Genomic DNA, 13,967 nt, shown 5'->3' on the forward strand with positions numbered 1-13,967 from the left:
AGATTCTCCAGCATCTGCAGTTCCTACTATCTCTGAAGCTAGAATGATTGCTCGTTTCCCTTACCAGCATGTAGGGCTTTCTTCCTTTGTAGTTCATTTGATCTCTTGCCACTATCTGCGCTGTAAATGTGGTACCTGTCCCTGTGGTTTCTGTGTGTAGCTAGTGTCCAATCCACAGCTGATTTGGGTCTCAAAAGTGCATTAGCATTTAAAGAATGCAGCTGGGATGTATTGTCACTCCTCGTTCGATCATCAGTAGTGATTCTGCAAGGACAAAAGCATAATAGTTTTTACAACCACTTTGTCTTACTGAAATGACTGTGAGTGCATCATGCCATGATATTGTTTATTAGCCCAACCAAAACATCCAAACCAGTTATTTTTATAGTTACATAACAGTGCTATTCATAATCCTGCACAATATTGGATTTGAGGATCCCTTGGAATGAGTCACTCAGTTGTTCTGCAAATGTTTGCATGATTTTCAGGACTTTTTGAACTCTGGTCATTATCAAAGGATAGATCAGGGCATTTTTTAGATAACCATAGAATCCATACAGTGTGGAAACAGGCTCTTCGGCCCAACAAGTCCACACTGACCCTCACAGCATCTCACACAGACCCATCGCCCTATACCCCACCTAATCTACACATCCCTGAACACTACAGGCAATTTAGCATGGCCAATTCACCTAATCTGCAATCTTTGGACTGTGGGAAGAAACCGGAGCACCCGGAGAAATCCCACGCAGACACAGGGAGAATGTACAAACTCCACACAGCCAGTTACCCGAGGGTGGAATCAAACCCGGGTCCCTGGCGCTGTGAGGCAGCAGTGCTAACCACTGAGCCACCGTGCCTCCTTTAAATGAATGAGCCTATTTAATGCAATGGATATTTTTAGATTTGCATTTTCTAGAGTTAGGTTTCATTGTCACGTGTACTCAAGTACAGGGTACAAGAGTACAGTGAAAAGTTTACAACATCGCCACACTGCGTTATCTTAGGTGCAAAGTACCTATATACGAAATCTTAGTTATAGAAATAAAAAAAATAAAGAAATGAGTTTAAAAGTTCCACACTGCAGTCTTCTTAGCATAAAAGTAGAAAAATAAAGAAATAAAATTAAAATATCAAACATTACAGCCCTTTCTCAAGCCATGGGCTTGCAGATACTCCTGGGCTCGCTCTCCCCCGTGCTGGGCATGCTTTCACCCACACTGGACTAAGACCAGCCCGGGCACGCCAGACTTCGTCATTGCACAAGGCTTCAAACCCCCACCGCCGTTGCCGTAATCCTTCACAGCCGGATGCTCACACGTATAAATCTTTAAAAATGTCATGAACGCTTGGAGAAAATTTCAATAAAGCTAATGGAATGCTGGCGTTCATACCTAGATGACTGCAGTACAAGGATACAGAGGTCATGCTGCGGTTATACAAAACCCTGGTTAGACCCCATGGAGTACTATGAGCAGATCTGGGCACCACGTCTTAGGAAGGATATATTGACCTTGCAGGGAGTACAACATAGGTTTACAAGAATGATACTTGGACTTCAGGGGTTAAGTAATGAGGAGAGATTATGCAAATTTTGCCTGCTTTCTCTAGAGTTTAGAAAGTCAAGGGGTGATCTGATTAAAGCCTCCAAGATATTAACAGGCAGGCAAGTCAGGGTAGACAATTTTAAACTATTTCCACTGGTTGAGGATTCTAGAACTAGGGAACATAGTCTGAGAATTAGGGCCAGACCATTCAGGAGGGATGTTAGGAAGCACTTCTGCACAAAACAGGTGGAACTCTCTTCCACAAATGGCAGTGAATGCTGGATTGCATGTTAATTTTATATCGGGGATAGATAAATGTTTGTTAAGCAAAGATATTGATCAATGTGGGCCAAAGGCAGACATGTGGAATTAGGCCACAGATCAGCCATGATCTCATTGAAGGGTGGAATAGGATCGAGGGGCTGAACAGCCTACTCCTGTTCCTATGTTCCCACTGTAATACACAAACCTGAAAAAACTCCACAGAGGCCAGTATCTCGTCACCAAGTCACCCTTTATCTACATGTGGAGAGTCCTTGACACTGATCCAGCTCCCTCAGAGCCAGCTTTCAGAGTGAACAGAACCTCTGACTCTCCTGGATCAGATTAACATCCCCAATCAGGGAACTCATATTCTATGAGGTTCACCCGGCTGACCTCAATACGATCACTACAGAATGTGGTATACCAAGGATCTACAAACAACAATGGCATAAACAACTGGATAATGGTGCTCTACCAAACAGTTGGGGATAATGATGCAAGATTAATCTGCCCCTGTTAAATACAATGCAGCCTGCTCATTAAGATAATTTGCTGTAAATTCACTGTCTACAAAATAAACAACTGCAAAGGGTCCAAGATCGTTATTTACTAGCACTGTGCAAATCTAACTTGTACCTGTTAAAGGAAGATAGATTGTGTCTTCTAGAGATGATGATATTAGTTGTGTGTTAATTATATTAAGCTACACAAGTGAAGGGAATTCATTAATACATACCTAGAATACATATGAAGACACAAGGCTAGAAGGTAACAATCAGGCATACATAATGCTGAATTCTGTGAATAAGGCCACTATCAAAGTATTAATGTCTTATTTTCTATTTCACCAACTGGCTTGGAATTCAATAAACCAGCAGAGACCAATGGGAATACTGTAATGTACAAAAATGGTCATCATGGCACAGAGGGAGAGAACATGCATCAAGATGTTGGATGTTGCACTAGAATCCTTACTGGTGAAGGTGAAAACAAGGAGATCTGTCCCATCAGCATAAGATGGTGGGTTAGCAGGAGTGGGAGACCTTCCACATACATGCTCAAAAGGCAGTAGGAAAAGTTAGCAGCAGAGCTTAATGTCAGGTCAAGTCCAGAGGATCTGAATGCAGTACCACAAGAAATCTGATGACTTTAAAAGGTAGCCGAGTCACAAAATGCATTTTAAACTGTCATATCCTATCAATGCAGTATTACTTTCAGGCACTGCTTAATTCACCATACCCATCACCTACCTATCAATTATCACTATCTTTCAGGACTCAGACCTTAATGCATACCTTCACTTCAACTTCACAGTTTTAGCACTACTATAAGCCTAACACTCACATTTCTCATCTTGTGCACACAGCAGTTGAAAGTTCCATCCAAGGATCTGCACTGTCTGTTCAGTTTATTGATTATGATCCAGTGACTTGTGGATGGTTTGTGATTTTCCACAAGGTCCTACACCTTGGTCTCCATTCATAAATACTACAGTTTAAAAACAACAAAGCAGCAAGGATCCAAACTGTTGGAGTATTAACACATGATGCCACACCCTGGTAGGCTGCAGATTCACTTGTATCCTTGCTTATTTCTGTCCTCGGCTTTTTATCAAAGGGACATGCCAGGAAGAGAATTAATACATGCCACGTTCTTTATTGGACAAGTGGATTGGCATTTCAAGAACAATTTGAGTTCTTCCAACAAAAGTTTTGGACCAGTTGCAGGCTCAGTCATGCAGTCTTTTGCCATATTGCACATGTTTTCAACTTCAAAGATTGCATAAAACTTAAAGGAAAATCAGTTTCTCAACAATAAATGGCAGGTCAGAAGATTGGATAAAATATTTTGCAAAAAAGGAAAGACTGACTGAAAGATTAACAAAGATGTGCAAGTTAGTATAAGAGGGAAAGCTAGCTAGAAATAGAAAAACAAAGAGTAAGAGTTTCTATAAATTTTGAAAAAGATAAGCTAACAAAGTAAGCTAACAGGCTCAAAAGGCTGAATGGCTTACTCCTGTCCTAAAGTGAGTGTGGCTCCCTTAGAAAGGGAGTTTGGAGAATTAAAATGGAAAATAAGGAGATTGCAGGCACATTAAACAACATTTTTCACAGGTTTTCACTATAGAAGACACAAGTAACAGCCCTGAAATAGATATATATCAGAAGATGAAGAGAGGGAGGAACTCAAGAAAATTATAATCGCCAAGAAATGATGCTGAGAAAATTGGTGGAACTGATGGCTGGCAGCTCCCTGTCTTCTGGTGGATTTCATCCTAGGATCTTAAAAGAAGTGGCTCTATAGATAGTTGATGCATTGTTTTTTTTTCCCAAATTTCATAGATTCAGGGAAGGTCCCATGAGATTGGAAAATGGCAAATGTTGATGCTTTATTCAAAATGGGGAAAAAACAGAAGGCTAGAAACTACATTCCAATTAGCTTAACCCCAGTCATAGGGAAGATGTTAGCAGCTATTATTAAAGATTTTGTATTAGGACACTTGGTTGAGCGAATTTATCGGAGTTTCATTTTGAAGAAGTAACATGTGATGTAGGTAAAGAGGAACCAGTGTACATACACTACTTAGATTTCTGGAATATTTCATAGGTATCACATCAAAAGTTATTGTGGGAGAATAAAAGCTCATGGTGTCGATGTAACATATTGACAATAAGAGAAGATTGGCTAGCTAACTGCAAATAGGGAGTAGTCATAAATTTTCTGGTTGGCAAGATATAACATGTAGTATGCCACAAGGCCTCAACTTTTTACAATTTGTATGCAATTATCTGGATGAAGAATCTGAAGGTATGGTTGCTAAATTTTCATGTAACACAAAGGTAAGTAGGAAAGTAAGTTGTGAAGAGGGTATAAGGAAGCTAAAAATGAAACAGGCTAAGTGAATGGCAGAGAACTAGCAAATGGGATATAGTGTGGATGAACATGAAATGGTCCAAATTAACAAGAATATTAAAAAATCATATTATCTAAATAGCGAGAGATTGCAGAGCTCTGAGAATGTAGAAAAATCTGGGTATACTAGTGAACGAAAAGTATAACGTTAGTATGCAAATACAGCAAGTAATTGGAAAGTTTACAAATGTTATTGTTTATTGCAAGGAATTGAAAACAAAAGTTATGCATTAGATTTACTTGGTATTTTTGAAACCAGTTCTAGAGTTTTATGTATAGTATTGGTCCACTTTTTAAGGAAGAGCATAAAGGAGTTTGAAGCAATTCAAAGAAGGTTTACTACAGTAATTCCTGGAGTGGGCAGGCTGTCAAATGAGGAAAGGTTGGACGGGCTAGGCCTTGATTCCTTGGAGTTCAGAAGAGTGACAGATGACTTAATTGAAACATATAAGATCCTGAGAGGTCTTGTCAGATTGGATGTAAAGAAGACGTTTACTCTGATGAGAAAATCTAAAACTAGAGGTCACTGTTTAAAAATAAGGAGTCACCCATTTAAAATAGAGATTAGGAGAATTTTTCTCTCAAAAAGAGTTGAATAGTTTTAGATCACTCATCCACGAAAGGTTGTTGTAGCAAATATTTTGAATATTTTTAAGGCAGGGATAGATATATTCTTGATAAGCACATGGGTGAAAGATTACTGTGGGTCAGTATGGGTATGGGGATTAATTAGATCAGCCATGACTTTATTGAACAACAGAGTAGATTCAAGGGGCCAAGTGGCCTACACCTGTTCATAATTCATTTGTTCATATGTTTGTATGTTCTCTGAAGTTCTGGGGACTGGGGTTCAAATCGTACTTTGGGAGATGGTGAAGTTTTGAATTCAACAAGGAATCTGGAATTAAAAGTCTAATGATGACATGAAACCACTGTTAATTGTTGGAAAAACTCATCTGTGTACAGAAATGTTCTTTAGTAAGGATATCTATCATCCTTATTTGGTCTGACTTACATGTGACTCTAGACCCACAGCAGATGATTGACTCTTAACTGCCCTCTGGACAATTAGGGGTGAGCAATAAATGCTGGCCTAGCCAGAGACACCCATATCCCATGAGTGAATAAAAACAAAACATTTTTACCATTTTCACAATATATTATGTGTTTGATATAAGTAAACCTGTCACACTGTAATCATATAAAGTTGCCGAGGGATAATATTTCTGTAAAAACTGAAACAACTGTGGATGCTGTAAATTAGGGACAAAAACAAAGTTGCTGGAAAAGCTCAGCAGGTCTGGCAGCATCTGTGGAGGAGAAAACAGAGTTAACGTTTCAGGTCCGGTGACCTTTCCTCAGAACTGAGGAAGGGTCATCAGACCCGAAACGTTAACTCTATAATATTTCTGTAATTCATTTTAACCACTTTGCTTCCCTTTATTAGTGTCTTCGTGAAGCAGGGTAAATTATATTAAACAGCATAAAACAAAAAACTGCAGATGCTGGAAATGTGAAAGAAAAACAGAAATTGCTGGAGAAACTCAGCAGGTCTGGCAGTATCTGTGGAGAGAAAGCAGAGTTAATATTTCCAACTAAAGGAACAGGAACTGAAAAATAAAAACTAAAAGAACTGCGGATGCTGTAAATCAGGAACAAAAACAGAAGTTGCTGGAAAAGCTCATCAGGTCTGGCAACATCTGTGAAGAAAAAGTCAGAGTTAACGTTTCGGATCCAGTGGCGTTCTGAGGAAGGATCACTGGACCTGAAATGTTAACCCTGATTTTTTTCTTCACAGATGCTGCCAGACCTGCTGAGCTTTTCCAGGAACTGAAAAAGGGTCACTGGACTTGAAATGTTAACTCTGGGGAACTTATTTCAATTCTCAAAGGTCCATTTAACACAAAGCACAACTGTGACAAAGGTTGATGTCAGGAATTTGAACTTACTCGTGCTTTGGACCCATTTCATCACCATTGTGATACCAGTCCAACATTACACATTCAGCATACAGCTTTTCTACCTTCTCCAAATCGTTTCTTCCCTTCTCCATTTCTTTCTTCAAAAGGCAGATATCTTCACTCTGAACAATTCAAATTAATTCAGTTAATCAACACAAGGACCACTGTTGACTAAAGAAAATTCAGATTTATTATGAAATGAAGAGATTGGGATTAAACAAGTACTTTGATTTGCCATTAGTTACAATTAAACACAAAAAAGTACCTACTTGAATAACAATCCCACTGATTAAAAAAACATGATTGATCCCATTCTCCTTCTTATATACTTGTGCATAAGAATTAGTCTGATTTTCTATGGATGTATCTTAACAGAATATAATAATTATAATAACATAACTTGGATCAGTTAGAGAGCAAGTTCTGCAAATAAATAAAAATCCTCTGTCTAATTTTTGAATATATTGGCAAATTAATTACCAAAATAGATCACTCATTACCTTACTAACTTGGTGAATTTACAGTAATGAGAAGGCAACATTAACGAAAGCAAAGCAAAATAACAAACTGTCCAGTTTTAGAAATGCTATGATGAAGATGACAGCTGACATATAGGCTTTGTAAATCTGGTTCCCAAGCCTCCTCGATGCTCTTTCTAACAGGTTTCTGATGATGAACCTCTATTTCGTGTTTTGTGTTTCTTTCTTTGAAACATTGATTTATCTTTTACATATTAAATCATGGCCTTTCCTATGGCAGGACCTTGGAGATTTCCTGGAGTGAAGGAAGTAATAATGTCCACGGCAGGCCCCAAACAGTGTAATGCAACCTTTTAGTAGCTCACTTCATTGTGGGCAGATGAAGGACATAGCTGTAGAATTAAACTCCAGTTTCATTCTTTTCCATTGGTTCCTGGCCTATCATTGTATGAATATTTGAATTGCTCTCTGAAGTGGCCGCAGTGAGTCACTCAGTTCAAGCAGCAATTAGGGATGGGCAATAAAAGCTGGCTTAGTCAGCAACGCCCACATTCTCTGAATGAATAGAGAAAAGGTCTCTCAACTGAAATGTGAGATGGAAGCTTCTCCTAGTGGTGAGGTTTTGGCATTGGGACAGAAGTCTGCCAATTAGATAGGCATTGGTGAAGAGCATGGCCAATGGTGCAGTCGAGGAGGAAGGCAGGAACCTGTCACCTGTTACCATCTGCACATCCATCCTGAGCCCTCCAATTATCCATTACCTCTTTCCAACCAGCCCTGTCCAGGAGACCCATTCTCCGCCCAGAAACATTATACCCTCACCTATGACACTCGGGACGTCCCTCCTCCTCTCCATGTTCCTGAATCCTTTCCATCCCTCCATGCTTCAGGCTAGCCTTCCTGTATACTTCCCTCCCTGCCTCATATATCTCTACCCATGCCTCCCTCCATCCCTGGTCAACCGTGCACAGATACATTTTGCCTCATGGCCTGATCTCAATCGTGGCCTGTCAAAGATCAATCAATGCTCCCCAAGGCTGAGAGGATAGCTGCTCATCACTCGACCTCCAGCAAGTACACAGTCCTTGTCTGTTGCACAATAGAAATGTGCATTTAATTGTGGCGAGATTGCTTTTTAATGAACATGCATGAGGTACGAATGCATGGATTTCCCAATGCTTCCCAAAGCTTGAGACACCATCAAACTCCGAGAAATGAACACTGTTGTTTCATCCAACCGTTGGGAAGTTGACTTGGGGCCACCTACACAATTCCCCAGCCCCCTCCCCAGCGGATACCCACTCCCAGGAGAAGTGGGAGATTTTGCCCATGAACTCTGTCTGTCTGTCTCTCTCTCTCTCTCTCCACAGATGCTGCTAAATTTGTTTCTCATCGTAGGTTGCCAGCATACACAGTATTTTGTTTTAGTTTCATCAATTCCTGTGAAGCACCTTCAAGCATTTAATGCCAACAAATGTGAGTTATTAAATATAAAATCACAAGAGGTATCAAAATGCATTTTACCCTCTTGCTATAGAGTTTCTGAAGGATTTGAAATATTTTTCTTCACTTCCAGTGTTGGAAACTCCTTACCTCAAATGGCGGAGGGTTAGTAGGCACTGTCATATCACTGTTATAGCAATGGAATCGTCCACCTGTCTTCTCAGACAACTCATATAAGAACTCATTGGCTTCAACATCATTGCAGTTAAATGCAATGCAATGAATAGGGACAAGGCAGATGAGCTGTACCTGAGCAATAACGGTTTTTGGATGCTGTATTTGATAATAAAATATAAAGCAAAATTAACTGTTAATTTAAATGACCAGTCAAAATAAAAGTGTTACCTTAACATGAGAGCCCTCTATTCGAGGGAAGAGCAAGTCTACATTTCAGTTAGTGTGCATCTACAGATATTCAACAGTATTCTATTTAATTTAACTGAACAAGCATGTATAACTCTCAACTTTAAATGTGACATTGACCAGGACTTTGTCAAGCTGTCTGGGTCTCACTTAATGGTCAGGGAACCCACGGGGAGAGCCCATCAGTTCTATGGGGTAGGTCAATGGAATCTAGTTTCCAAGCACTTCATTTGCCACCGTTGGGTCTTCCCTGTGGCTTGGGGTGCCCAGTAATGGAAGATGCACTCATTGAGAGCTGCAGGCAAATCAAAGGATATCATCTGCTCATTACCTTCAGTCTGAGGGGTGACATCTAGAAACGATGAACCGATTCATTCCCCTCCCCTCACAAACTAAGGGTGAGTGCAGGAGCTGGGATGTGGGAGGGGTGTGTTTGCGGAGTGGTGATCACGGGTGGGATGAGCTGGTTGACAGTCAGAGGCAAAGGACTGCTCTTTCAGTTTCCTGCCCCTTTTCCCAATGCCAGTTCCCTTGTTCAGGCACTAAGCATCTGAGGGCAAGGGATCCCATTCCCTCCTGCCCCCACTGAGAGGCAGCTGACAGGGATTGTGGGCTGCCTTCCAAGGATATGGGACAGCCACATGGCTCCAGATACTTTTTAATCAACCAGTTCAGAGTTTCCTTGCACTGAGATTGAATCTGGGCCTCCTGGTCCAGAGGTAGGGACACTGCCGCCGCACAAAAGAAAGCAATCAGCCACCCAGCTCCATTCAACGGAGTCAATTGATTTCGGTAATGAGTCTGATTGACAAGCTGCTGCTGTAGGCTGGAAATCCCCCATCAGCCCTTTCTGCCCTTCGACCTAAACAGTCCCAAGAGATTGGTGTGGTCGGAGCCCCTTGTTTCCTGATGCGCTGGGGTGTATTGTTTTGTATTGATGAACCAGGGACACAGTGGTCAACAGATGCTCGATGCCACTCAATGATTGCCCTGGTGATCCAAACTGCTTCTGCAGGAAGAGCACCAGATCCAGTGAGAAGGTTTACATGCCTCTGAGATGAAACGGACCTTTATTTAAATTATTTAATCCCCTCTCCATGTCTGTCTGGAGCAAAACACAAATGATGCAAAATCTTTTCACTCAGAATCTGTGCAACTCTCGTCCACAACATGTGTTGGAAGCAGATTCGTTGAGTATATTTAAGGCCGAGGTGGATAGATCATTGTTGAGCAAAGGGGGTTGAAAGGTTTTATGGGGCAGGCAGGTAGGTGGATTTGAGGTTACAATCAAATCAGCCAATGAGTGGTAGAGCAGGCTCAAGAGGCTGAATGGCCTCACTCCCTACCAATCCCCACCACTCCCTACCTGCATTCACTTATCACTATTCCACCTACCTTCCCCAGCCCCACCCCTCCTCTCTCTATTTATTTCCCAGCTCCCTTCCCCCTCTCCATTTCTGAAGAAGGGTCCCGACCTGAAATGTCAACTTTCCTGCTCCTCTGATGCTGCCTGACCTGCTGTGTTCCTCCAGCTCCACACTGCGTTATCTCTGACTCCAGCATCGGCAGTTCTTGCTACCTTTGACACAGTGAGAGGCTGTTTCTATTGGCTGCAGAGTTGAGAACCATGGTCTCAGAATAAGATGTCAGATGTTTTGGAATGGGATGAAGGGAAATGTCTTCACTCAGAAGGTTATGAATCATTGGAACTTTCTACCACAGAGCTATGAACATATACTCAGTAACTGTCTAGTCAATACTGAGATTGATATATATTTTTGGGCAGTAAAGGAGTCAAAGGATATGGGGATAGGTTGGGAAAGCGGAATGGATGTGGTCACGATCTAATGAAACAGACTTTGCCTTTCAGAACTAACAATCAAAACTGAAACAGTATAATCAGAGCTCAAAACTGCAAACTCATGAGGAACCACAGGTGTTACTTTCTCTTATTGACATTTGATATTCTCAACTGAAGATAAGTGACATTCAACTGGAATGCTCAGTAAAGTTTAATGCTGTGAAAAGCTTATGAACATACAAAATAGGAGCAGCAGTAGGCCATTCGGTCTCTCATTGTTGATCTGTTTGTGTTTTGGAATTCACATTTCCAACTATCCAAGATAACCTTTGATTCCCTTGACTAACAAGGACCTATCTACTAATGCCTTAAAAATATTCAATGGGATCAGCAGTTAGCACTGACCCCTCAGTGATTAGCGCTGCTGCCGCACAGCACCAGGGACCCGGGTTTGATTCCACCCTTGGGCAATTGTCTATATGGAGTTTGCACAATCTCTCTGTGTCTGTGTGGGTCCCCTCAGGGTGCTCTGGTTTCCCTCCACATTCCAAAGGTGTGCAGGCTAGATGGATTGGCTGTGCTAAATTGCTCGGAGTGTTTGGGGATGTGTAAATTAGGTGGATGGGTCTGGGTGGGATGTCAGAGGGTCAGTGTGGACTTGTTGGGCCAAAGGGTCTGTTTCCACACTGTAGGGATTCTATGACCCCACGTCTAATGACTTCTGAGACAGAGAGTTCAAAAGCTACACAGCCTATGACAGAAAAACATTATCCTCATTCTATCCTGAAAGAACAACCTCTGGCTCTCCACTCACCCACAAGAGGAAACATCCTTTCTACATCCAGCTTGTGAACACAATTCTGGATCTTGCACATTTCCTCTCATTCTGCCAAACTCCAGTGAAATTGTAATAACAAAGTCACTCATTTTGAGGCAATGTTAACACCTTTAGATTTTATTCAACGAATATGGTGTTGAGGTTTTTTTTCTGTGCAGCACCGTACCTGGTCAGGTCTTCCATCAGTGAGGAGGTAAACAACTTGAGTGCCACCATCAGCAAGAGCAAGTCGTATAGCTTCCAAAGTATTTGTGGAACCCCCGACCTGTACAGAAATACTGCATTGCTCAACCTGAATTTCTTAAAAAGCAATTGAAATTTGACAATACCACAATTACATTAATCCATATAAGGCATGACTCAAGAGATCTTTCCACTGCCGTGTTCGGCGAAGTGAAAGCACCAAGTTACCTGCACTTTCCACCAAAATTACCTCAGCAGAATCGGAGCCACTTATTGATTAAACACACGTGTATAAGAGTAAGTTATATTCTCAAAGCGAAGCACCTAACAAATGCATCCCCAAGGTGTGGAGGTGCCAGTATTGGACTGGGTTGGACAGGGTCAAAAATCAAAGACACCAGGTTATAGTCCAATTGGTTTATTCGAAAACACTAGCTTTTGGAACATTGCTCTTTCATCTGGTGTAGTGAGAGAGCCATCAAGACACAGATGCCTCTCTCACTACACCTGATGAAGGAGCAATGCTGCAAAAGCTAGTGTTTTCAAATAAACCTTTCGGACTATAATCTGGTATTGTGTAATTTTTGACCAACCGCAAGGTGGCAGCACTGAGATGGAGCATTCACTATGTTAAAACGTGTTATTGCAATCACATCTAAACCGTAGCTTGTGGGTTTTACTCAGACTGTGAGTATGGCTACAAGGGCCAAGCAACTCAATTTCATTTCCATCTTTCTGTAAAAAAAATTGTGTGATCTTTGCCATAGGCTGAATTAGCTGGTTTAAGTCTGAACTTCAATTATACAACATGCCAGACAAGGTGCAGGGAAAATAACCTGAGAATCTGACAATTGCTATCCAGCATCATCAGCTAGAACATGCACGTGTGGAAGTGAGCTGAGGTTAAGATCAAGGAAATTGTCTGCCAACAGTCAACGTATGATCAATTAGTCAGAACTTGTGGAACTGCCAGTCAATAAAATTCAGCATTTGCACGAGAGATAGGAAGAAAACTGGATTCTGTACATTTCAGAATTAACGCTATATTCACTTTTCAGCTAAAATAAAAATGAACACTGCACTGCACAACAATCGTGGGAACAATTTCAGTTCGTTAACTGCAAAGTGTGCTTTCTGATGCTACCGTATTAATCCCTTCAATTAATTCTGATACTGATGGGTCAATCATCTATAAAACCACACAAAACATCAAATAACAAAAACACATCTGCCCTGCCAGACAAATCATACACTTTGCCCAGTTCAAAGCTAATTGCATGACCTCATGATAGTTACAGTCGGCACCTCATCTAATAAAAAAAATTAGCAATAAAATATAAACTAAATGTTATTATCCACAATATTAATGAAGGAACAATTGAAAAAATGTTTCATTAATGAGGAGTAAGCATTTTAATCATCGTACAACTTCAAACATAGAATCTGTATACTTTATTTATGGCAGTATCAGTTATATGGTAATAGCCAGTTGCTAAGTGATAGTTGCCACATGTTGGAAAATACACCTTCAATGTAATCAATAATAAGTGTAGACAATTATCTGTGAACGAATTAGGAAAAATATCACAGGATTCAAATTTTTCAAACAACTTTAACAATCCAAAAGATATGTGACTGAGGCACAAGTTAGGCTAATTTAAACAGCACTGGCTCAATTTAAAGGTGAAGAATCAGAATTGAACATTTATCTCCATGTAGTCTTGGAACAAATTTTAATATCTGAATTCAAGTCACTTGTCACTGGTTGTGACACAAACCTCTGTATCCTATTTAACTGGAAGCGTGAGCAGGGATTTAGAAATAGATCATTTAATAGAACAACAAATCACTCAAACCAGGCTATTGTCACACTGCCTCTCAGTGGTTGGTTCAAGACTGGCAAAGAGTCATAACAAAAGGGAGAAAAGTAGCCATCTCAGAGAGAAAAGGGCAGAGTTTCAGAACTGAACAGCCCTCAGCTGCAGAGGTAGTAGAAACTGAAGATGCTGGAGAATCTGAGATAACAAGGTGTAGAGCTGGATGAACACAGCAGGCCAAGCAGCATCAAAGGAGCAGGAAGGCTGACGTTCCGGGCCTAGACCCTTCTTCAGAAAA

The 13,967-nt window shown here is 40.8% G+C and overlaps 1 protein-coding gene across 1 annotated transcript in view; it reads right to left on the minus strand.

Moving 5' to 3' along the window:
- LOC109911306 (von Willebrand factor A domain-containing protein 3B-like) overlaps positions 1 to 13,967 on the minus strand; it is a 117,957-nt gene that overhangs the window by 47,303 nt on the left and 56,687 nt on the right. The window contains exons 12-15 of the mRNA XM_048597894.1: positions 11,836 to 11,934; positions 8,758 to 8,940; positions 6,674 to 6,807; positions 65 to 264 (exon numbers count right to left, since the gene is read on the minus strand). Of these exons, the coding sequence (XP_048453851.1) occupies positions 65 to 264; positions 6,674 to 6,807; positions 8,758 to 8,940; positions 11,836 to 11,934 (616 nt within the window). The remainder of the gene's footprint in view (positions 1 to 64; positions 265 to 6,673; positions 6,808 to 8,757; positions 8,941 to 11,835; positions 11,935 to 13,967) is intronic.

The sequence above is a fragment of the Rhincodon typus genome, chromosome 6, assembly GCF_021869965.1.
Source record: "Rhincodon typus isolate 14 chromosome 6, sRhiTyp1.1, whole genome shotgun sequence".
NCBI lineage: Eukaryota > Metazoa > Chordata > Chondrichthyes > Orectolobiformes > Rhincodontidae > Rhincodon > Rhincodon typus.